The sequence below is a fragment of the Plasmodium malariae genome (assembly GCF_900090045.1).
Source record: "Plasmodium malariae genome assembly, chromosome: 10".
Taxonomy (NCBI): Eukaryota; Apicomplexa; class Aconoidasida; order Haemosporida; family Plasmodiidae; genus Plasmodium; species Plasmodium malariae.
This window is the reverse complement of record NC_041784.1, coordinates 685,536-713,334: the sequence shown is the minus strand read 5'-3', so window position 1 is coordinate 713,334 and position 27,799 is coordinate 685,536. Positions and strand designations below refer to the sequence as shown.

At 26.4% G+C, this 27,799-nt stretch overlaps 4 protein-coding genes across 4 annotated transcripts; 2 read left to right on the top strand and 2 right to left on the bottom strand.

Annotated features, from left to right (window-relative positions):
* Positions 1 to 467: 467 nt before the first annotated feature.
* On the bottom strand, positions 468 to 1,057 carry PmUG01_10025200 (40S ribosomal protein S24, putative; the record flags this gene model as incomplete). Its single annotated transcript, XM_029005438.1, has 2 exons — positions 468 to 515; positions 704 to 1,057. 2 exons carry the CDS (start codon positions 1,055 to 1,057, stop codon positions 468 to 470), a joined length of 402 nt encoding a protein of 133 aa, XP_028862027.1.
* A 3,862-nt stretch (positions 1,058 to 4,919) lies between these two features.
* PmUG01_10025100 (carbon catabolite repressor protein 4, putative) lies at positions 4,920 to 13,663 on the bottom strand (the record flags this gene model as incomplete). Its single annotated transcript, XM_029005437.1, is given in 3 exon segments — positions 4,920 to 5,885; positions 6,150 to 8,717; positions 8,732 to 13,663. The coding sequence occupies 3 exon segments, from the start codon at positions 13,661 to 13,663 to the stop codon at positions 4,920 to 4,922; spliced, it is 8,466 nt and encodes a 2,821-aa protein (XP_028862026.1).
* Positions 13,664 to 18,014: 4,351 nt separating this feature from the next.
* PmUG01_10025000 (zinc finger protein, putative) lies at positions 18,015 to 20,033 on the top strand (the record flags this gene model as incomplete). The annotated part of the gene is made up of 1 exon (XM_029005436.1): positions 18,015 to 20,033. One exon carries the CDS (start codon positions 18,015 to 18,017, stop codon positions 20,031 to 20,033), a length of 2,019 nt encoding a protein of 672 aa, XP_028862025.1.
* A 2,980-nt stretch (positions 20,034 to 23,013) lies between these two features.
* PmUG01_10024900 (conserved Plasmodium protein, unknown function) lies at positions 23,014 to 25,976 on the top strand (the record flags this gene model as incomplete). The annotated part of the gene is made up of 3 exons (XM_029005435.1): positions 23,014 to 23,107; positions 25,069 to 25,415; positions 25,842 to 25,976. 3 exons carry the CDS (start codon positions 23,014 to 23,016, stop codon positions 25,974 to 25,976), a joined length of 576 nt encoding a protein of 191 aa, XP_028862024.1.
* Positions 25,977 to 27,799: the final 1,823 nt, after the last annotated feature.

Genomic DNA, 27,799 nt, shown 5'->3' with positions numbered 1-27,799 from the left:
ATATTTCTTATCAACTACACATTTTGAGCAGTATGCACTTGCGTATTATATGTGAGTATGTCCTATATACAATTATTTTCATTGTGCGAATATTACATATGTGAAGCATGACGCATTTTAGTGCGTACAGTACATTTTATACTTCATATAATATGCGCTTGTTATATTTATACACTTAAAAATTTTTTTTTTTTTTTTTTCTAGCTATTTTCCCCTATGTTTAGCATTTAAAATAGTTTAGCATAAAACGTGTAACAAAATTACACTGATAAATATTAAGCTTAAAAAAGAAATGTAAATAAATAAGCGTGCACACAAAGGGAAGAAAAAACGAATCATAAAAAACTTATTCTAATTCATAAAAATTAAATGGGCACGTGGGGAAGCACGAATGTACGAGTGAACAAGCGGGTGAACATACAATAGTACAACCTCCAGAAAATACAAAAATTTGAAATGAAATGCCGTCATTTTTTCTTCGCGCCGGATACTTTTGTCTTTTCCGTTCCTCGAACCTGGTTAAAAAAAAAAAAAAAAAAAATTGGAAGTTTCGTAAATTCGCTTAATAATTGTGCATGAAAATTATGTATTTAAAAAAAAAATAAAAAAATAAAAATAAAATAGCTACACAAAAATGGGACAAAAATATATGAACTGTGCAGGTAAAACTAATGAAAAATTAATGAGAATTGACTATTCCTACCTTTTTTCTTCTGTTCTTTAATTCCTTTGCTGCTCTTCTTCCGGGTTTGTTTTCTTTTGTTATTAAACCTTCTCTTATTTGTCTGTATTTCTTTTCAAATTTTTTAACTGCATCAACACTGTTATAAATTAAACCGAAACCTTTGGTTCTTCCCCCTCCAAATAAAATTTTAAAACCAAATAAAACAATAGTGTTAACATTATTTAATTTATACATTTTTGCCAATCTTTCTTTAACCTCTTTCTTTGACACTGATCCTTTATTGGGGTGTAATATTTCTAAAGCGAACTGTTTCCTACGCAGGAGTGGATTGCTCATGTATTTTTTCACACGAATTGTAAATTGGTCAGCCATCTTTTATTTACTTCTTACTAATAATATATTCCCTTTTTGTAATTAAAAAAATTAAGCGACAATAATGGTTATGTATAAACGCACATACGTATAAGCATATATAGATATATATAAGAAATATTTTATTAAATTATCAATGTAATCCTCAGGAGCATAATTTAAATATTTATTTTTCAAAAAATTGGTATAAGCATATATATTTTAAATTATTTTCAACTTAATAAATGAATACTTACTAAAATTTAAAATTCTTTGCTGTCACTATTTCGTCAAAGAAAATTTTTGACTTAAAAACATTACGCTGACTTTTTAATTTATATTTTTTTTTTCAAAAATGAAAATTAATGCATAGCAAGAAGTACTTGCATAGTAGTGTAACGGAAGATTATTTAAAGCACTGGAGCGTTGGGGTACTCTTGCAAAAAATAAAAAAGGAATACCATAGGAGCACAGTATATAAATTAGGTACTATTTATGTTTGCATTTATGTATTACGTATTAGGTATTATGCACTTATTATGTATTATGCATTTATTGGGTATTATGCATTTATTGGGTATTATGCATTTATTGGGTATTATGCATTTATTGGGTATTATGCATTTATTGGGTATTATGCATTTATTGGGTATTATGCATTTATTGGGTATTATGCATTTATTGGGTATTATGCATTTATTGGGTATTATGCATTTATTGGGTATTATGCATTTATTGGGTATTATGCATTAATTATGTATTATTTGTATATTATTTATGTGTTATTTACATGTTATATATATATAAATGTATGTAAGTACGTATATATATGTATGTATAATTACATTATGCAAAACTTTTTTTCCGTTGCTATTTTGAACTATATAATTGTGCTGCTCATAGGAAGAAAATAAAATATGAACATTTCACACAAGTAAAATAACGCTCAATTTTTTTTTTCAAACTTTATAAGTTGTTTTTAAAAAGTATTATGAAAAATTAAAAATATGAAATTTATTTCTATTTAAAAAGTAAAGTCATCTCTTTTGTTATATTTTCTTTAATGAAATAACAGATGTTAAATAGTAATTAAAATATTGTTTTGTATACATTTATTATTATTTGTAAGTACTTGCGAGGTGATTAAGGTGTATAAGGAAGTGAGCTGTCATTTAAAGAGTAATGGGAAAACCTATAAAAACTTACGTAGCAATCTGTTTATCCTGTGTATTTATGTAAGTAAATATAAATATATATATATATATATACCCAAAATAATTTCACATTTTATTTTTCAACTAGTAAAAAAACATGCAGCATTATTTTGTTACCATGTAAAATTTTTTACATGAATTTATGTGCAGTTAAAAATGATAAAATAATATAAAATAGGAGCTCTTACCATAAAGAGTGAAATATTTTGTGCTGAAATGAGAGAAGAATGCTATTTTTTCATATCGGTTTTTTTTATTTTTTTCCTTTTTTTTTCATAATTATTTTTTAATAAATTTAGTTGAAAGGATTACACATTATTTCGAAACAGTACTAATGCAAAATTACTACAAATAAGGGGATTATTATCACCTATGAAAAAACAAGGAAGAAAATGCATTATATTTCCGCAGTGTGTTATATATATATATACATATCCAAAAATATATGTTTAATTCTGTATAAAACGATTTTTGCTATAAAATAATGGCGCATAAAATGCCTTGTCCTATTTCGTGTTAAACTAATATTTTGAACGGTAATAGACTATATATTTTTATATAATGAAAAAAAGAGAAAAAGACAAATAAAATGATTTAAAAATGTACTCCATATTTTTATTAAGACTTATCAGAACTTCGTAGACTCAAATTCACAAAGAAAATTTTGAACTTAACTTTTTAAATAAATAAGATTTAAAGCAGTTTTATTATTTTTTTTTTAAAAAGAAAAATAAGGTCCAAAGAAAAACATAAATTTTTAAGTGTAAAAAGGAATAAAATCAGCTTTGTTTAGGTGGATGTATAAATACATTATTTATATAAAGGCTTTGTATAAAAAAAAGTTTGGGAGTAATAATAATAATTAAAAAAAAAAAAAAAAAAAAAAAAAAGAACTAGGTAGTTATTCTTCTGTTTAGCTACAAATAAACTATGAACAAAGGACAACAAAAACAAAGAAAAAACAAAAAAAAAAAAAAAATATAATAAGAGTACACACATTAATTTTATGTACAAGTAAATGTTTAATAACCATGGTAGTTAAAGTGCACAATTACGTGTTGCCTACATATATATATATGAATGCCCATATATATATATATATATATATATAATATATATGCTTAAATATGCATATATGTTTTTATATATATACGTACTTGTATATGTATATGTAGGTACACATAAATATATATATGTATATATATAAACACACACACAAACACGCATACACACATATGTATGTATTAATAAAGGGAAAAACTATTATAATAAAGTTGTTTAAAAAAAATATGTTCGTTTAAAATTAAATGAAATTTAAAAATATAACAACGAAGCATAACTTGTAATATGGCATAAATTTATTCATATATATAATATATATGGACATATGGACGTGCGGACATAAGGATGAATATTTAAAAAGCTGCTATTCGTTTATTCTATATTTATTGAATGTATTAATTTTATCTGTATTAATCTTTTTAACATTGTAAATAATTTTAATTACAAAAAAAAAAAAAAAAAAGTATAAAATAATGATATAATAAATTAATGATATAAATAATACAATAAAAAATAATAAAACAATAAAATAATAAATTAATAAAATAATAAATTAATAAAATAATAAAGTAATAAAATAATAAAGTAATAAATTAATAAAACAATAAAATAATAAATTAATAAAATAATAAAATAATAAAGTAATAAAATAATAAGGTAATAAAATAATAAAGTAATAAAATTACAAAATAATAAAGTAATAAAATTACAAAATAATAAAGTAATAAAATTATAAAATACACTATAAATTAAAAAAAATGATACATCAATAAAATAATAAATTAATTAATAAAATAATAAAGTAATTAATTAATAAAATAATAAAGCAATAAAATGATAAAATGATGAAATATTAAAATGATAAAATAAAGAATACAATAAAAAAAAAAGAAAAAAGATCATCAAATGTGGGGAATCATCAAAATTATGAATTAAAATTGTTTATGCTATATGATTAAACGAAAACATATATAAAGGCGCAAGTATGTATATGTGCATATATAAATATATATATATACACGCGTGTATCTATACGTGTATGCAGATAGGGAAAAGAAGAAAGGATGCCATTGATGCAGTTCACTACATGTCCGCTTATAGCAATACTACAGTCGCAGCTGCTACAACTGCCGCTACTACTACTACTACCACTACTACTACTACTACTACTATTACTACCACTGCTGTCCATACCACAGTAATGATATCACAAATTCGAATATTTAAAAATTGCAGAAATCAAAAGAAAATAACCCATTCGGAAATATAAAGGTCTGCTCGTTTGTCTCCTCACATCCATACTAATCGAGCAGTTTTCATTATTACTATCTTTTCTAATTCTGTGTGTATACAAGTGTGCATTTATTACGCCCTTAATTTTTTACGTTTATTTGAGTAGTGGTTGTTTTACTACTCCTCACCTTTATTCTCATTTTGTTGATCAACCGCCTTTTAATATATTATATATCTGATTCCTTTAATTTAGCTATATTTGGACATTTAAAAATGGCAAACAAGTTATATAGCGATTACATAGCTGCCTCATAGCAGCCACGTAAGTACCACATAGACGATTCCTACCAACCGCAGTGCCATGTCCAAAGAAGTCATACTATTTTAAACTCAAATTTTGCAATTAGGGGCAAGTGGTCGGAAGGACGTATTGGGCTGGGTAAGGCACAGTTAGAAAGCTGGTATATCTGAGCTTCTTGCATAAGCTGATTTTCATCAGCTATATTTACGGTCGATATAATATTTAAATTCTCATCATTATAAAAAATGTAATCTAAACAACCAATAAAATTTCCTGTATAATTGGTAAACAAAGGTTCAAATATTTCCAAGTTATTATATTCCTCTGGATTCAGTTTCTGTGATAATAATTTAGAAATAGCATAAGCAGACTTAAGATTTAGGTTATGTCCTAATGGTAAATCTGTTAATAAACTATATCTGTCTGAACTAAAATCTTCATGATTTCTACTACATGTCCTTTTATATATAAGTTGATAGACAGCACTAGATGGTGTACTATTAAAATCCCCACATATAATTAAACTTGGAATAGTTTCATACTTTTTAATAAAATTTATTTTTAAATATTCTATTACTTTTACTAAAATTTGTGCTTGCCATATCTTCACATAATTAGCTTCTGGGTTTGCAACTATATGTGTATTAGCAACAATGATTAATTTTTTATTTTGTTTCTCTTCTTCCTTATTATCATATATTTTAGAGTAGTGCTGAATGTATTCTAATAATAATACTAGTGCCACATTATCTTTCAATAGTTTTTTAACTAAAGATGGATTTTTTTGTATTTCTTTTGGTAATGTTAACACAGAAGCTTCTTTAATAAGCTTGCTAAATTCAAGAGCATATGTTTCAACAAATTTTAATTTTTTCTTATTATAAAATATTGCACATCCGTCAATGGTATATTTGCCACCCCTCCTTTTTCCTGAGGGGGACGTAAATATTTCCTTCGTCTTTTGCTTGTAGACTCCTTCGTACCCAAACTCACCCAATGAAGGCTTGAAAAAGTCAAGGAAATGTTCATTCTGTATTTCCTGCAAGCATAACAAATTAGATTAAATGAGAAAAACTCGCCACAAATCAGAGCAAATAGATATGATGTGAAGCGGAGGGGGGAGTATACCCGCATATGGACACAACAAAAAAAAAATAAAAAAAAAAAAAAAAAAGTACGATGCACGGGGTGAGGGTTGCAGGTAGCATGGACCTAGAAGCAAATATATACTATTAGATATCTAGTAACGAGTAACAAGTAGCACGTAAAATGAAGCACGCTTGAATGACAACAAATTTTCTACCTGCAAGCAGACGATATCTGGGCTATTGTTCAAAATTTCCTGAATGATTTTGGTTTTCCTGTAAGACCATGCTAACATGTACGGATCACAGTGAGGGAATGCCTCAATGGTTCCATATATTTCTGCCAATACATTCCAAGTCATAATAGTAAACTGATTGTAAGGGTTAGTTAAATTTGCATTTTTAAAACAAGTAATATTATAATTTGGAAGAACTGTAAGATTTGGTATACAACATCCTGTAACAATTTTATGATATATACTTGGGTCTTTTACACTATTCCATACTTGGTCATCTAACACATATATTTTTTTCTTTTTTTCTTTTTTTTTTTTGTTGTTGTTCTTCTTCTTATTTTTGGTTACACTATTCTTTTCTACTATATTCTGATTATTTGTTGTATCAGCACTAGTACTCTGTTTTATTTCGTTTGTGTCTTTAGTGCCTCCACTATTTACATTTCCCCCTATATTGGTTAGAACATTACTTGGACAACTTTTATTTAAACTACATATTGCCACAGGGGTACTACTACTACTACTAGTAGCATTATTATTAAATGTTCCTTTAAGATCAACATTTATTAGCGTGTGTTGTTTGCCACTACCATTTCTTATATCATTCATACTCTGGGTGTTCAAAGGACTAATTAAATTGTTAGATGCTGTTATATGTAAAGTACCTGATGGATTATTACTTAAGACCCTATTTTGTGTGCTTACTTCATTGTACATCGATTGCACAGGTATATTTACATGGTACATATACTTGTCGTTCATGTTGTGATAATTTGGCATGGTTAGGGCATCACTACTAACACCACATCCAATAGTGCATCCAACCACATCGCCAACCACATCGCTATCCACATCTCCAACCCCATTGCTTTCCATTGGTGCACCCTCTAAACTAGCGCATGCCACATCAAAGTTGTCGGTCCTTTTTTCATTCATCTGACTCCAGTTATTCGTATTAAAATTGATATCATTATTTGCCGTGTTTGTGTTTTCAGAAAAGTAACCTCCATTACAATTTTGTATAACACTGTTCAGATGAAAAGTGCCACTATTTAAGCCTACGTAATTTGCATCCTTGTTAGACAAACACGAACTTCCAACGTTAGTAATATCACAATTGTTATTACCGCTCATGATATTACTATCATCGAAAATGTTGTTAGCGCATCCACTATTGACACAGCCGCTATTAACACAACAGCTATTAGCACTAATACTATCCATATCGTACATGCTGTACATACCCGCAGCAGCCGCTCCGGTCATATCAGGCATGTTGGCACTATTAAGGGTATTATTATTAAAAATGGCTAAACTGTTGTTGGTAACAATGTTGTTGTTATGACCTGATCTATACATATATGTGTTATTCTGAATGTTCATGTTGTACTGAAAATCATTATGATTGTAACTATTTAAGGACATTGAGTTTAGAAGACTTAGTTCACTTTGCTGTACATCCATATATCTAATGGACGGTATTATTTTATCCTGATTTTTCTGTAGATTATTCTCATCTGCTGAAGAAATATTGTATTCGCTGTGTTCATTTGATTCTTTTCTTTTGCAACGAGCAATGGCATCAAGTTTGCTACTCTTATAGTCCTTACGATCGTTGTTGTTCTTATGTTCAAGATGATCATCTTCATTGTCATCTTCGTTGTCATCCTCGTTGTCATCCTCGTTGTCATCCTCGTTGTCATCCTCGTTGTCATCCTCATTATCAGAATCATTTCCACTTTCAGATGATACACTATTTTTGTCTAGTAGCATAGTCTCTAGCATTATTTGATGCCCTACATCCTTAGTACAAGGCACATAATTCCTTTCGTTATTGATAATTTCCCATTTTTCCTTATCAGGGGCGTTTAATAACCCGGATTGTATTAATGCATTATAATGCTTTTCATCAAACTCTATATTTTTTTCATAATTTTCCCAATCAAAAGGAGAACAAGGTACGCCATACGTATGTAAGTTTGGATGGGATGGTATACTAAATGAACCATTACTTCTATAATATTTATGTAAATGATCAAATCCTTTCATAAAGCATTCATATGAACAAAAACATCGAAAGGTAACAGTACATTGTAAGCATGCAATTTTTTGTGGATGAAAAAAACATACTGTTCGTGGAGGTCCTCTTGTCCATCGATAGAATATATTTACTGTTTTTCCAATTGGATTATTTTCATTATCTTCATCATCATCATATAAATGACCAAACTGATCTTTTATAATAACAACTGGATGTAATTCACAACTCTCTACAGGAGTAATTGGCTCTTTATTTTTTGTTGGACCCCATATTAGTTCACATCTTATAATTTCTGCTAAGTATCTTTTTTTCTTATTCGATTCTAAAAAGTTATTACTCTTTTTCTTCTCACTGTTTGTTTCTATCTCTACTTCTTTCTTATCGCTTTTATTTGCAGCGTCTATTTGTTCTGCTTTTTCGACCCCCGTATTTCCCATCACCGTATTTCCCATCACCGTATTTCCCACCACCGTATTTCCCATTACAGTATTTCCAACTACTTTTTTCACTATCTTTACCACTTCTTCCTGAGTAGATCCTTTCTTTTCATTTTTAGTGTCGTTCTTTCCTTTCGGTAGACAAAATGCGCTATTATTTTTACCCTTATCATCCCCGTTGGACATACCTTCTCCGCGTGTATTTTCTTCTTGTATATTTCCTTTATTTTCGGAGCTACCTTTATCCCTGCCCCCTTTTTCAGCAGCAAGGTTGTTGTTACCACTTCCATAATTATTACCGCTTCCACTGTTGATACCACTTTCATTATTATTACCGCTTCCACTGTTGATACAACTTCCATTATTATTACCGCTTCCACTGTTGATACAACTTCCATTATTATTACCGCTTCCACTGTTGATACAACTTCATTATTATTACCGCTTCCACTGTTGATACAACTTCCATTATTATTACCGCTTCCACTGTTGATACAACTTCCATTATTATTACCGCTTCCACTGTTGATACAACTTCCATTATTATTACCGCTTCCACTGTTGATACAACTTCCATTATTATGATCGCTTCCATTGTTGATACCACCAACACTCGTTAAGGTTATAATTTCCTTCTTTGTGCTTTTCATTAAGCTGCTAGACAATTTATACTTATCGTTTACATAATTTTCCAGAGAGTTTCCTTTAGTACTATTCAATGTATTATTTATATTTCTGAGCAGCATATTATTCTTTTTCTTCAAAATGCTGTTTATTATATTAGAAGTACTGTTCATATCATTTGAAAGATTCTTCAAACTATTTCGAGTGGATGTATTCCTATTTTTAACTAAATGATTTTTTATATCCTTATTTAGGACATTCACAGGAACTGGGCTTAAGTAACCATTCGAGAAATTTTCCATATTGGGCTCACCATATGTTTCGACATTCTGACTAGCGAAATTGTCCATATTAGGATTTGCCAAATTGTCCATATTAGGATTTGCCAAATTGTCCACATCAGGGTTGGCATACTGATCTGAATTAGAGTTAAAAAAAATGTTCATATTTTGACTAGAAAAATTGTCCATGTTTTGGCTCTCATAATGATCCATATTTTGGGTAGTAAAATGGGCCAAATTTTGTCCAGGAAAACTATTCATACTGAGTCCTTTCCCATTATATACAACATTTCCAGAATCATATAATAAAAGATTGTTCATATAGTTCTGACTATTTAATATATCATTAATGGTGTGTGTGTTCGTATTATTATTTATAATATTACTAATATTCCCCATATTGCTAATATTTCCAATATTGCTAATATTACTAATATTTGTGCTTAATTTATTATTCAAAAATGTAGTAGCAGTGGTAGTATTACCATTGCTATTACTATTGCTCGAGTTGTTAATATTGCTAACATAGCTCATATTATCGTTAAGGCTGTTTTCACTTCCATTAAACAGTTTATTGCCGTTCTTCGACATATTGCTAATATTTATAATATTCTCTATATTCCCATAGCCCTTGTTATTTGGAATACTGTTCTTCTGTTCACAGCTCACAATGTGATTCATGTTATTGCTTATTATATTGATGTTGCTCACAACGTTCTTACTCATCGTGTTGGTGCAACTTCGATCGCTTACGACAATATCGTTCTTTACGAAATTTCCCCTATTGCCTCTGAAATTACTCCCTATATTTTTCCCTATATTATTGCTGTTCATAGCATTTTTAGTTATGTCACTGGAGTTACTAAAATGAATCATTTTCCCACTTATATTCGCGTCTACCCCCTCCGTATTATTAAAATTAATTTTATTGCTATAATTTTGAAAATTTTTCATACCTTGATACTTCTTACCCACGTTACTGTTAGTGTTACTGGTAATGTTACTATTGTTATTACTATTATTGTTACTATTGTTATTACTGTTATTGTTACTATTGTTATTACTATTATTGTTACTATTGTTATTACTATTATTGTTACTACTGTTATTACTATTATTGTTATTAATGTTCATATTATTATTATTATTATTATTATTATTATTCGCATACACACTATTGCTCGAATACATATCTTCACTTCTTTTGGCATTAATTGTAGCATTCTCTTTGCTATTTAAAATGGCATGCACGCTGTTGTTGTGTTTACCATGAATTATGTTATTGCTATTGTTGTTATTGTTGTTACTTCCACTATTACAGCTGCTATTACAGCAGTTACTAATATTATTACTATTTCTGTTATTACTACTTCTGTTATTACTACTTCTGTTAATACTATTTCTATTATTAGTATTTCTATTATTAGTATTTCTATTATTACTATTATTACTATTATTATTACTTTTTACGGCAGCTTCCCTATCCTTACCGTTCTGATCATTGTACTTATTCATATTTTTATTGCTTATAAACTTACTATCTGTGTCATCATCCCATTTTTCCGCCAATGAGTTGGCATCAAAATGGGTGTTACATTTATCATACATATATTTTAACTCATTAAAATTGTACTCGTTCGATTCGTATACTTTGGGAAAACTCTTATTTAAGAGAAGCTCGTTCATAAGGTTAGTGCCACTGCCGCAGTAGCTGTTGCTGTATCCGCTACTGGGATCACTACTGCCGTTGTTATTTCCATTGATAGAATTCACCTTCATTGTATCACTTTTCAATTCTTTTTTAAAATTATAATTCTTTCTTTCATCTGGATCCATCAAGTAACAGCTATTATTATCACCGTAGTAACAATCCATGCCCTTTATATACATTTCCGTTCTTTTCACACTGCTATTATTACCGCTAGTATTGTTATTACCGCTAGTATTGTTATTACCGCTAGTATTGTTAATGCCGCTAGTATTGTTAATGCCGCTAGTATTGTTAATGCCGCTAATATTATTAATGCCGCTAGTATTGTTAATGCCGCTAATATTATTAATGCCGCTAATATTGTTAATGCTATTACTGCCGTTATTAACGCTTCTGAAATGCTCACTTCTGTTACTGTTATAGTAATAATCACAATTCTCTAAGAGGAGGGGTGAAGTTTCCATATTTTTGTTGTCAATATTATTGTCTATATCCATAACACTATTCTTATTCGTTCTTAAAGTTATATCTTCTTCTAATCTGCTGTTTGTATTCATACCAAAAATTTCTTCTTTTTTGTTGTTTCTTTTATACTGGGTTTGATCATTTTTTTTTCCTTGGTTCTGTTGCTCACTTTTCTTAATTTGTATTGGTTCACTTTTTTTCCCTTGTGCTGATTCCCCTTTTTTATTTTTCGTTTTCTTCGTTTTTGGTATGCTTTTAATCTCTTCTGTACTATTATGTGCTACTTCTTCCATATTTTTTCCAGTCTCTACATCATAACCTACTTCATCCTCTTTTGCTTTATTTCTGGGGGGGTGTTTTTCCTTACCTTTATCCTTACTTTTCGATTTATCTCTATCTTTATTCTTATCTTTGTTGTTCTTTTTTGCCTTATCCTTTTTCTCCTTCATACCTCTCTCCTCCCGACCTCTGCCCCTACTGTTGTTACCGCTATTGTCATCGTCACTGTCGTTATGTTCATTGTCGTTATGATCGTTGTTGTTATGATCGTTATGATCGTTGTTGTTATGATCGTTATGATCGTTGTTGTTATGATCGTTATTATCATTGTTGTTATGATCGTTATTATCATTGTTGTTATGATCGTTGTTATGATCGTTATTATCATTGTTGTTATGATCGTTATTATCATTGTTGTTATGATCGTTGTTATGATCGTTATTATCATTGTTGTTATGATCGTTGTTATGATCGTTATTATCATTGTTGTTATGATCGTTGTCGTTATGATCGTTGTCGTTATGGTCGTTGTGGTTATCACCATTATTGTTGTTACGATCACTGTTGTTGTAACTACTAACATTGCTACCTTTACCATGGTTGGTCCTTTTATTTTTCTTCACTGCATCTTCATTTCCGTGTAGCTCTTTTTGCGGATGTTCGTTTCCTCCTTCCTTTTCTTCAGCTTTCTCTACTCCACTTTTTGTACTTGTTGCATTTTTTTGGTATTTAAAATTTTCTACCTTTTCGTTCTCTTTCTCTTTCGCATTCTCTTTTTCTTCCCCTTCACCTTCGTATTCCTCTTCTCTCGTATCTCCTCCCTTCTTAATTTTTTTTTTAAAATTTTCTTCAATTTTCAAATTTTCCTTTAACAGTTTATTTAGCTCTAAAATATTACTTTTTCTAATTTTTAAATCTTTTAATATGTTGCTACCACTTTGTTCCTTTACAATGTTCTTTTTATTTTTGTTAAATTTACTTTTGTATGCTTGATAGTTTTTATTTACATCTTTCATATCATCATTACTGTTATTCTTCTCTTCATTTTTATTACCCTTATTCCCAAAAAGATTACCCTTCTTTAATTCTACAATTTTTTCTAACATCCTATTCTTATGATTCTCTATATAATTATCAGAAGGTGTAACTGTTACGAATCCTTCAACGCTGTTGCTATTGCTGCGGCTGTTACCGCTACGGATGTTGTTATTGATGATGTTATTGCTGCTATTACCGCTAATGCTGCTGTTATTGCTGCTATTACCGCTAATGCTGCTGTTATTGCTTCCAATATTACCGCTAATACTGCTGTTATTACTTCCAATATTACCGCTAATACTGCTACTAGCATTGGTGCTAATATTGCTGCTAATGCTGCTACTACTGTTGTTATATTTTTTATCTGTCATGTAACTCTTTTCTATATTATTTACAGAATTTGAAAAGTAACTACAGCTACCCTCATCTTTTGTTTTAGCCGTACTTTTATTGTAGGCTGTACTCTCTATACATTTGTTTTGTTCGCTTACATTTTTTTTATTGATTTTTTTATCTTCACTTTTACTGAATCGTAAGTCGTCAAATTTATAGCTCAACTTATTCTCATTACTTTTATTTTTTTTATAAACGGAAAAACGTCCTTTTGTAGAATTTTCCATTATTCAAAAATGGGAGAAGTATATATATATTTATATATACATATGCATACATATGTACATATAAATATTTACATATATACATACACATATACATATATGCATACATATATATATACATGTACAAGTGTACATATGTACGCACATATATATATATATATATATGTGTTACAAAATTTTAAAAATCTTTTTAATAAGGGAAAAAACATATCAGTTTTCCTTTATTTATACTCTTTCGATTTTTGCTTAAAATTTAAAAATTGGAAATAAGATAAAAAATAAAAAAAACATAAATGGGAAAAAGGGAAAAAGAAAAAAAAATTCATCATTTGGATTAACATATTACATTATTGTAAAACTTTGTACTCGACGCTAATTTCTAATAACCTAAATAATTTATTTAAAAAAAAAAAAAAAAAAAGAGAAGGAAATGTTACAGTTAACATTTTCCGTCCTTTTTGCAAACTTCATAAATAGGTATACATAAAAAATTTTATATAAATATATACATATGTATAATACGCATACACATATATGCATACATATACACATACATACATATATATATATATATATATGAAAATATGTACATGTACGTGTTTGTAAATATGTTCGCACTTGTACATATGCAAATATATATAAATCGTAGAATAAATTCTATTTCCTTAAATTTAAAAAAAGGAAAAAAACAGCTCATACATGTGTACGTATGTATATATATACATAAGTACGTATATATATATATATATATATACATATATGTAGGCATGTATAAATACATGTATGTATATGTATATATATATATATATATATATATATGTACGTATATATATAAAATACGTCCGTATGTATGCTTATAATTACGTTAAAAATGTTAAAACAAAGGGATAATTATATATGTATGAATTTGTACAATGTTCAAAAAAAAGTAAATTTAAATTAAGTAAGAACATGTATACTTAAACGTATTACACGTACATTTTAAAAATAAAAGCGTCATATAGTAAAACCATTTGTTCGACACGTACATACAAACATATATATGTATGTAATTATATATGTAATTGTATATGTATTATGTATATATTTACATCTCAGTGAGCATAATTAATCATAGGTGTATTTATATATATAAGAATTTTTTTTCATATAACTAAGTTAAAAAACTTTTAGCATCATTATGTATCCTTCCTTTGTTGACAATGCACAATTTTTTTTTTTTTTTTTTTTATTCACAATTTTTTTTTATTATTTATATTATTTTTTTTGTTTTATTTTATTTTATTTTATTTTATTTTTTTTTTTTTTTGTTCACATTTGGTTAAGAGTTAACATATGAGTTTATATAAATATATGTATATATAAGCGTATATGAGGGTATTATATATATGTATTATATATATGTATTATATACATGCATATATGTATACATATATAACATATGTGTACAGTATAAACATACGGTAATAGTATGTACGTGTAATATTTTATAAGCGTACAAACATATAGATATAAATATATATACTCATACACATATACGTACAAAAATGTATGTAGTTATATGACGCATATATCTTATCGTAAAAAATAGTACTTAAAACATGTACTTGTAACATTTTACATATATATTTACAAGTATGGATAATTTTTTTTTTATGATAACCCTTTTATGCTTTGATCATCATGCGTATAATAATTTTTTTAAAAAGAATTACGAATGTGAACATTTATGTTATTTAACTTTTTAATGAAAACAAAATTACACATTGTTTATTAATTTTGAAAAAGGGGAAAAAAAAAAAGAACAAAAAAATAATTTTGTACCCCTTTTTTTTTCATCCCAATTTTCTCAACCATCTTTTTCGGTATTATACATATTTTTTCAAAAAACGAAATACATACAAATTTCAGTATAATATGAACAAGTAAAAAAATAATAGAAGCCGCTTGCGTTTGCAGTAGACGTCTATCTACTACAAGTGTATGTACCTATGTGTTATATACGTATATATATGTACATATATATATATATATATTAATTTATCTATGTAATCGTTATATGCGAAATGGCAAAAGCACCAACAGCTGAACGTGTAAACTAGTTAAGTATACTTTTAGGCAAGTGTTGAAATGTACACATGTCAGTATACCAATACGCAAAACATATAAATTTCTGTTTACCTTTCGCGTACACTTAAGAGTATAAAAGAACGTGGGAATGCAATCTGCTTAGGTTTTAACGAATTTAAAAAAATAAAAGGAGATTCTAGCGCTTAAATGTTTACATGTACATATGCGCGTACGTGTATATTTATACGTATTGGGATATATACACACGTATGCATGTATGAACGCGTGTATTCATATGTATATATACATATATCGGAAAATTACAAAAAAGCTGAAAGGCTATATTCAGATAAGGAGAGCCCCCCAACTTTTTATTTTTTCCTTGAGGCGATATTACAGTATGTTAAGCTGTTCACATAGCATATATTATGAACAATTTGTTGTTTGCTTTAATGATTGCATAAAATACAGTTAAATAAATAAATGGCATTCTCATGAATTACAGCTTTTATTTATTTTATTTATCCTTTTTGTTCGTCAAATTGGAACGTTCATTTGGGGGTTTTCTACGAATTTTATGTATAATATTTAGAAAAAAAACAAAAAAGCGGAAAAAAAAAAATAAAAAAAAAAAGGAAAATACAAAAAAATAATAAAATAAAAATACAAAAAATTTTTAAAATATAAAAATCAAAAAAATACAAATATAAAAATAATACACCCGCGTTTCACATTTTTAAAACTTTTTTTTTTTTTTTGACTAAATAGAGAAAATAAAAGTAAAAGAATATACAGTTTGTAAACAAGATCTACCTTATATTGATCGTTCTACATTTATGATTACTTGTAATGTTCAATTATTATAGTGCTATTTTTTTGAAAATTTGCATAATATTAAAACATTTGAGAAAAATAGTTTAGTCTTATTTATTTTTTTTTTTTATTTCTATTTTTGATTGGAGCAAAAATATGGGAAAAAATAAATAAATGCATTTTTAAAAAAAAAATTATAATATCTCATGGTAAAAATATACATGAGTGTATAATGTGTATGCTTGTTTCTCTTTATGTTATAGCTTTTTATTTTTTTAAATTTTTTAAAAAAATTGAAGAGGTAAAAACATGAGCGGCTTTTTTTTCTTTTTTTTTGCAATACAAACTATCCAGCAGCAAAAATAACGACGTAGTTAAATATGTAAAAGCAAAAAAAAAAAGAATATATAAATAAACAAATAAACAAATATATAAACAAATAAACAAATAAATAAACAAATAAACAAATAAACAAATAAACAAATATATAAACAAATAAACAAATATATAAACAAATAAACAAATAAACAAACAAATAAATAAGCATATAGATAATAAAAGAAACTCTCCTTAAAAATGAAACGTAATCGAATAGCAAAACGTAGCCTTGAAGAATAAATGTTTATAATTCGATTCGAGGTATCATAAAAGTAGTGGGATGAAGGTACTAGCCAATAAGTTTTTGCATATGGCTAAAGAGTTTATGTAGGAATTCTTAATGGTATTTTTAGTGTTACTGCCATTTGTATTTCCCCTGATATTATTTTTTGTTTTTGTTTTTTTTACATTAAAAATTAGCCAATTTTTAAACATGCCCACGCATCACGTGCATGTACGCACATATATATGTACCACTTCCGTATGAATACAAGCGTGTACTACTCCTTTCTTTTCTTTCGTTAACGTGCTCTCTATATTTGTTAAGTATAATACACATTTACGTAAAACCCCAGTTTCACAAAACAGTAAAGCCAATTAAGAGGATAGATTTTCCTTTACCTTAACTGTTCATAACTTTTTGGTACATTTTTTCAAATTTTATGTGTTTCCTATTTATTGTGAATTATTCGTTATGACTTAGTAGTAATGAAATCTATAAATAAAGAAATGAATACATATTTTTTAGTTGTGTATTAGTATGTATTGTGGATGATATATGTGAATATTAGTTGTAGCAGAAAATTTTGTTTTCGCGCTGTTCCTTTCTTTTAATTCAATTCTACTATATATCATATCATTTCTTTGTACCATATGTAACTGCGTTTTATTATTATATATTGAACAACAATGTAATATCTATTTATGCGACATTATTTTATTATATTTTATATTTTTTTTTTTTTTTTCCTATTTAATTTTACTTTTACTTCCCCGTTTCAACTATCTTGCTCAATTACTTCTTGCCCCTTTTTCGACGAACAAATGAAAATATAAAAAAAAAAAAAAAAAAATTTAGCACGTGTTGTAAAAGATGAGTAATCCCGTTGAGGAAAATGAAAGTGTTGGGAGGGATATAGCAACAAGTGAGGTAAAACTTGTAACAGAAGAACTTATTGACGTAAATAAAAAATTTGTAAATGAAGAAGAAGAGGAGTATATAAAAGATAGTAAAAGGTATTTATATGATGAAGTGTCTTACATAAATAGAATCAATACATTTAAAATATGGGTAAGAAAACCTACACATTTGTGTTCACTTATTTTAGCTAGAAATGGTTTTATATGTGAAAGTGAGTGTGTTATAAAGTGTGAAATGTGCAAATGTAAATATGTGTATGAAAAAAATACTTATTCAATGTATACAAGAATAAATGATTTGTGTTTATTGCACTTAGACAACTGTCCATGGAAAAATAAAATCATGGATTTATCTGTCTTTAAACTTGATGATAAATCATTAAGTAGACAAAAAATTTTGGAAGAATATGAAAATAACACTAAGTTGATAAAAAGTTCTTTAGTTAAAATACCACTAATAAATATTAAAAAAACTATCAACGATTTAATACTTATTGTTAAAAAACATCTAGATGATGATATATCAAAAAAGAAATTTTTAATCTTTAATTCTCATGTAGAATTTTTTAAAAAACATTTTATTCAAATTTTTTTAAATAATAAAAGTGTCATTGATGAAGGGATAGAAAAAATTAAAAAAAATTATAAACATCTCGAAAAGAACATAATAGATATGAATTACTTAAATAATTTACATTTTGATCTATTTGATGTTACCAATTATATTAATATTTTATCCGACGACGAATATTCTACTTCATTACTAATCGATGAAAAGGAAGATATTAATATGTATTATAAAATAGTAAACAAAATGAAAAACTATAATTACGAACATGTTAATATATTTAAAATAATTGCTTTACTAGGTTGGACTTGTAAAGATAATCCATATCACAGCAAAAAGTACTCATCACATATTCTTTTGTGTAGGTATTGTTACAGAGAAGTGGACATTTCAAATTATTCCTTCTTGTCTAGTACAGATAACGAACTACATCTATTTAAGGATTACGACGCAGATAAAGCAAAAGACATTATGGAAGATTTAGAAAATAAGAAGCGCCACCGGAAGGAGCGGCGGGAAAATGCAAATGCTCATGGGATGAACGTCATGCAGCGAATTTTCAACTTAATAAGTGGTTATGTTGACAAGGGGGGTGAAAGCGCTATAGAGGATGGCAAAGAAGAGGATGGAAAAGAGGAGGATGGCAAAGAAGAGGATGGAAAAGAAGAGGATGGAAAAGAGGAGGATGGCAAAGAAGAGGATGGAAAAGAAGAGGATGGAGAAAAAGAAGATGGAGAAAAAGAAGATGGAGAAAAAGAAGATGGAGAAAAAGAAGATGGAGAAAAAGAGGATGGTCAAGAAGAGGGTGGAAACAAGGCGGGTGCCGTAAAGGACGATGACGACAGAGTGGATAACGGAAAAGAAGCTGCCCCTAGGGATGATAGCACAATAAGTGAAATGGAAAATCAAAGGTTAACCAAAGATACAGAAAGTTCTCTCAAATGGACATTAAAACATTTTTTTCTTCCAAAAAAACGTAGTAAAAATTTGAAAGAGAATGAAGAAGATAGTAATACTTCGCTTAGTAAAAATGATATGGTTGCTAATAATAAAATAGAGGCTAACTGTTCAGAATATAAATTGTATAAAGTTAAACTTTCTTTAAAAGATTCAATGAGCAAACTTTTTTTAGAAATTTGTAGTTATATGGACGATGACAAATTTTTTATTAAAACTTTATATGACTACTATACTTTAACTACTCCTCCAATGGAGTATATCAATGATGAAGGCAATACAAATAAAGAAAAAAAGTGCTACTACATTCGTCCGTTTAATGCTATTGAAAATCATAGAATATATTGCCCTTACATAACAGAAGATTTGTATGCCTTTTCAAAAATTACCAAACTACTTTTCGAATTACTTATGTCCGAATTTGAGAGGAAGTTCGAGTTCAAGTGAACAGGTGGGACGCACCCTATCTCACTCCCTTTTACACCTATTGAAAATAAAATATATTAGAAAAATGCGTATTTGCGTAGCGAACCGTATCAATTGGATTACCTCGTTTTTTTGCTAATTTCTACTATTCTTTTTTTCGTTCTGTTTCTATTTTTTTCTTGTTTTTTTCGCATTTTTTTTATACTATTTTCTCGTTTGTTCCCCCTTTTTTTCAATTATACCAATTTGAACGTTTAACTTTATTATAATACACACGAGTTTTTTTTAAAATTAGCTACCCTATCATCCACGAAGAATAAATGATCAAATGTGTACATTTATTATATGTTTGAGTGATTCGCGAACATATATGCATAAACATGCATATAGTTGTATACGTCTACATTTGTTGTATATAAAAAGCTACATTAGTGCGTAGCTAGTATTGTGGCCTTGTGAGAAATAGCTGTATATAATTTTTTGCTAAAATGCATTTTACACGCGACAGAGCTATACAAGGTATAGTATATATGTATGTATAAATATATATATATATATATATATATATATAGAGAGAGAGAGAGAGAGACATATATACAATTAAAAATGGGCCCGCTTCTTATTTTATCAGGACGGCTTTTATATATAAATGTTCAATCTAAGTATAGTAATCGTTGTGATATGAAACTATCTGGTCCTAAAATTTCATATGACAGTAAAGAGTAACATACATAATTTTATATAATAATAGGATAATAAAATATGCATTAAAAAAGAAGTGCAAGGGAAGTACAACGGTGATAACTGTAATGCACCTAGTATATATCATACTATCTTAATTATTCAAACTTCTCCGACTTATTTATATTTGCGAGTTAAATTATAAAACATTATTTTGAATAGGCTACGCAAGTTTTGTAAGCATTTCAAATTCACATGCTTCAAATACCAAAAATGTAAACAGGAAATTCAACTTTTCATAGTTCTCTCTGAGCGAATATTTTTCACACTGCAAATACGCATAAATATATAAATATATATATATAAATTATAAATATAAACATATATACAAATAAATAAATATTTGTTTATATATGCAAGGTCCCTAATTACGCAAGTTCTGGTATGTAAAACATACGTTTAACAATAGCTTTTATAAAAGCAGCGTAATAGAGACCCCCAATGATCACAAATATTACTTTGTACATACATATACATAGATATATATATTTATATATACATAGATATATATATTTATATATACATATATATATACATATATATTCTTATTTATACGTACACGTTCTTATATATGCTGCTTATTGAAGAGCTTCATTTTCATGTTTTTAAATGGAAGAGATTTTGACGAATAGAAAGTGGTCGCTAACGGAAGAAAACATATTTACATATATTGTACATATATATATATATATATATATATGTATATCAATATATATGTAACAATTTTATACATACAATGGCATTTTTTATTCCCTTAATTTTTCCCATTATTTTACGTACAACATATATATATATATATAATATGCTAAGATCAGTTTACTTTTTTATTACATTTTATATATATATTTCATTTTATATTTTTTCATCCTTTTTTGTTAAACATGCGCATGTACGACAAAAAAAAAAAAAGAAAGTTTAAAAAAAAAAAAAAAATCCATAACTGAACAAACGAAAAAAAAAAAAGAAAAGAACTTATTTTACTAAATTAATGTTATTATTATGTAACTTGTTAAAAAAAATATAAATTTTGTATACATATATTGTACGTATACTTTTATATATGACTGAATAATAGTAAAAAAGAAAATTAAAAGTTTCTTTTACGAATAAGTCGGTAATATATTTTTTTAAAATTATATATATCACATATCAAGGAGCAATATATTAAATAAAAAAATATATATAAATAAAAATATAAATATATATATATATATATATATATATATATATATAAAATGAAATAACAGTTTTAAAATTGAGGAAGCTATATTTTTTTATATACAATCCTTCATTCATTTGTATTTTTAACTTTTATTTTTTTAGGAAACACTTTAAAAGTTAAAAATAAATTATACTATTATATGATATTATGAACAAAAAAAATTATATGTATAATAACCGTACATAGCATATTTATATATTATACATAAATATAATATATATTTATATATATATATATATATATATTAAACAAATATATTATTTACATTTCACTATTATATTGTACATTTTTTATGGTAACTTTACTAAGTACAAATTATTTTAATATGAGTAAAATTTTAGTTGCTGTTGTTTTTTTATTGAGCTAAGAATAAATATATAAAACAAAATATACATACTATACATATAAATAAATAAATTTATATGTATATACATATGTATATACATATGTATTTATATTCATATACATACGTACAAAATATAAAAATTTGACGTTGATATTTAGCATAATAAAAGTTTTTAAATCATTGTATATATACATTGTTAATGTTATCTTGTAAAATTGTTAGAGACCATATACTACAGCACAAAATAAACAAACACGAAGATTTTATTTAAGGGGGATAGCAGAAAATACTTAAGCAGACTTATATGTATTTATGTATTTGAAAATATATGAAAATACAAATACACATATGTACTCAATAATATAAGTGGCAAACATTATAAGCTAACGAAGAACAAGGGTATAAGTGTATTCAAAAAAGGAAAAATAAGACGAAATAAAACAAAATAAAGCAAAATTAAATAAAATTAAAACAAAATTAAAACAAAATTAAAACAAAATTAAAACAAAATTAAAATAAAATTAAAGCAACAATTATCCTTAGTTCAGACAGTGAAGGAGAAAAAATAAACGGTATAAACCGCATATATTTTCCGTTTTTCCTTTATCTTACAAATTGTATTATATACATATATACGTATATTCTCCAGTTAACACACAAGCACAAATACACAAGTAGTAACAATGGCAAAAATGGAAAGGAAAAAATTCGAAGGAAGAAGCAAAGATGGAAAAGCAAAAACACGAAAAGCAGGATTTTCAAAATATTCTTATCAACCAAGTAGAGGTGTGTGAAAAAAAAAAAAAAAAAAAAAGAAAAAAAAAAAAAAAAGCCAAATTTGAATTATTACCATTTAATATTTTATGTAATGCAAATTGTGAAGAAGCTTCATTAGGAAAAAAATGAATTGTACATTTAAAAATACAATGCAAAAATGTCTATATAGGTATATACGTATATATATATATATATATGTGCGTGTGTATTTATATATATTGTTATATACGTACGTACTAATGGAGATAAAGGCTACATATTCAGATTAATAGACATTTAAAAAAAATATTTTGATGATGAAAGGAGTTAATTAAAGCAACAGTATTATAGTTGTAAAAACCAAGTAGATGGATGATATGCAGGATTTCTCACCTCGCATTTATCCATTCTGTCGTTGTATCACATATTGTTTTATTAGTATATATATATATATATATATATATATATTTAAATATTGAAAAATCACCGTCATATTATAAGAATAATAAATATTTCGGCATGTGTACAAAATGTGTGAGCCGTTACAGTTATATATGGAAGTTAATACGTGTTAAATTCAATTTTATATGAAAAATTGCTACTGTGTAATTACTTGGTATTTAAGATATATAAAATGGAAATGTAACTCTTAGAAAAGCTACACATACACACAAAAATATTTATGATTTGTTGTAAATATATTTATGGGTATACTTATGAATATATTTATTAATATATTTATAAATATTATAAATTAATAAGGAAAAAAGTGTATGCGGAATTTAATTTTGTATATTTGTTGCATAAATAATAAGATAAATATCGAATTATTTGAAGGAGTGAAGATTTTTTTTTTTTTTTCCACTACTATTTTTGTAACAAAATTTTAATCAAATTATACCCGAATTATTCAAATGTTATGAGCACCTATTTATTTTGTACCTTTGTTTTATTTGTACAGTTTGAATATTATTAATACTAATACATTTATCATTATTAATATTATTATTATGAGTAATACTATTATTATGACCAATATTATTATTATGACAAGTATTATTATTATGACAAGTATTATTAATACATATTTATTTATTTTTTTTTTTTTTTTGCACTTGTGTGTGTATTGAGATATTTTTTTTTATAATTACAAAGAGGGAGGGTGTTGGTTGATTCGTAAGAAGATGGAAATGAAAAAAATGGGGAATTTATCATTTTTTTGCCAAAATACAATATGTATATATATATGTATAATAAATATGAGGACATAAATATTTTCTTTGTTGTATGTCGGGGAGCAGAAAAATTGCATACTTTTAAGGAAGTCAAAAGACCATACATATACTATACGCATACAATTAATTTTCTGTTGATGGGGAGTTAACGAATGCTTAATATATTTTTATCAAATTTTGTGCTTCATAAATAATATATTCTTTTAATTCCAAAAGTTTCCTTTTTTTGTTTATTATGCCCATTTTGCGCATTTCTCACATTTCGTATATCCTTTGTATTTACACATATATGATGATGTTGTAGTTGAGCGCTGTCAGATAAAAGTGAAAGGAAAAAAAAAGAGTGCACATTATTCCATTGTTACGAGTTATACTTTTGTACTGTGTCATATTTATATTGTGTTATGGATTATGGCTTTATATTAATCAGGAGAGTGCTGAAACATTTGCAGAAAAAAATAAAATAATAAAATAAAATAAAATAAAAAAAAAAAAAAAGAAAATTGAAAAAAAAACAATCGCGTTATGGCAGATTAACAGGAAAAAGTGCAGAAAATTGGTCGAGAACGAAAGCTCATACATATATATAATATGTATTATGCTTTTGTCCTTTTTTTTTTTTTTTTTTTTTTTTTTAAATAAATGGCTTTTTTTTTCTTTTTTTTTTTTTTGTTTTATTAATTCTCTTGTTCCTTTGTTTCATCTTTTTTCCATACAGTTTTGCTTTAAATATTCCAAAATAAATTTTATTTACAGGTAAAATATTTAAATTTACACCACAAAAAAAAAAATTAGACGTACGAAAACATATTTATAAGCCATACGGACGTAGCAATTTATCTATGATGAATAGAAAATATTATAAAAGAGGTGGGGGTAATACATATTTTTCGAAAAACAAGAGAAAATTAGCAAACAAATTTCAAGATAATAGAGCATTTGGAAACTCTGGTGGTGGATATGATATATATTCGAGAAAATCAAAAGGAAATAATTTTAGAAACAGGAGAAGCAATTTTAGAAGTGGTAAAAGGAGAAATTTCACCTTTAAGAAAACTCAAAATTTACATGACAAAATTGGAAAATTAACTTCAAAGGCATTGGTATATTTTTTAAAAGAAAAAAAAAATTTAGTTTTATGCATGTACTTTTTGTGAATTATGAAAGAGTGGAGAACGCAAAATGAAAAATGGAGCACGCAAATTTTTTTTTTTTTTTACGATATTTTTTAAAATAATTTGGGAAAAAGTATACATATATATATACACAAGTGTGTGCACATGTATGGAAGTACGTACATACATATATATATATATATATATATATAAGCATAACACTTGTGCTCTTACCGGATATATAACATACATTGACATTGTTGCACTTGAAGGACACAATTGATCAGTTTTACATTTCTCGATCTTTTAAGACCTTTTAATTTATTTATTCCTAATTTATTCCGTATTTACTACGTAGTTAATTATTATTTTTTTTTTTTTTTTGTTTACCCTAAATGCCTCTTAACAATACAGGATGACGAATTAGATAATTATATGGGTTCAAGTAACGTAAAAACAAGATTAGATAACGACCTAGATTCATACTTTAAGAACAATCAAGTGGTACAAGTAGACATGAACAGTGGGTTTAATAAAATAGCTGAATGAGCTTCTTTCATATTAGTGAACAAATAATAGGAGTAGGAATAGGAATAGTAACAACAGTATTAGTAATAATAATTATAAACGAGTTAGTGAACTGTATAAAATAAGAAGGCGTAATGAAATAAATTCATATTTTAAAATAAATTCCTAATTTTACGAATTTATTTTGAGGGCCGTAAATACATAAATATATATGCATCTATACACGCACTGATACGTGCACTTACACATGCATTGATACATGTATTTATACATGTATATATTATGCATATCGTGCATCTATGCATTAATATTGCCGTTATTTATGGGAATAATGAATATCAGCAGTATAGCATATTATGTCATGTATTGTGTATTATATTTTTAATTTTTTTATTTATACATATATATATATATATATATATATATATATATATATATACATATTTAACCATATTTTTAATTAATTTTTGAGTGTTTATCTTTTAGTAAAAAGGGGAAAAAATTGCCCTTACAATATATACATGATATACACTCAAAAAAATAGCACACTTTTAGCACACATACAAAAATATATTATAATTTAAAAGATGCAAATACAAACTTAACTACATACATATATACATACATACATACATACATACATACATACATACATACATACATACATACATACATATATATATAACCATTATATGCCAAATTAAATAAAATGAAATGCCTTATCATGCTTAATCACGCTGTATCATATTTTTAATCTTAGAACAAAGCGCAAACAAAAAAAAAAAAAAAAAAAGACAATAAACAGAAAAAAAAAAATATAAATATTCGTCAAAATCTTTGCGCAAATTTTTAAATACGGTTTTGCAAACATATACACATACATTGCATACATATATATGTTGTATATATTTGCGTTGTAACATGTAGCAAATATTTGTTTTTTATATCCTCTAAGCTTTCACCATGCTACAGCAATATATTTTTTTTTTATTAACAAAATAAACTTAAAGAAAATACCAAGAAGTTAATAATTTTTTTTGTGGAGGAAATTGAAAAAAATAATATTAACTGTTAAAAAGTATTTTATGATTTTAAAAAAAAAAAATAAACTTTAAAACTTCATAAGGTACAGTATGCATTTAAGTACTATGCATATATAAGCATTTTTCATATTTGTATTATGTATTTATATATATATTGCATGTTAAGTATATTATATATGAGTTGCAGTTGTGAAAGAATAGCTTTATTTTTAAAATATTTAAAAAAAAAAAATGTGAAAACATACTTCAATGGGAATTAAGAAATAGGTTTAAAATGGTGTAACATATATATATATAATATATATATACAGAAGGCGTAAATCTATCAAGATATATATATATATATATATATATAAAATGGAGAAAGAAAAAAAAAATAAGGTATAAATAATTTTAAAAAGAAATGTTATAAAATCAAATAAAAACAAAAAAAAAATAAAAAAAAAAAAAACTATAAAAAGGTAAAAATATTAAATGTATAAATTAAAATTCTATTATATAAAGAAATTTTATCGTAATTCGGTACCTTTACCTACATATAATAAGAAAAGGAATAACTAAAAAATTTCATTTTATTTTTCTTTTACTATTTATCATAAATATATGGGGAAATTCCAGAAAAAGAAAAAAAATATAAATTTACTATATATATATAAACATTTCTTTTAGCATAATAATACAAGGTAACGTTAATTTGAGTCCCGAATTTATTAGTACAGTATATAACATGAATTATGCTAACTCTACCAGTATGTTTTGACCGTGTACGTGTGTATGTGTGTACATACGCATGCGGTAAAC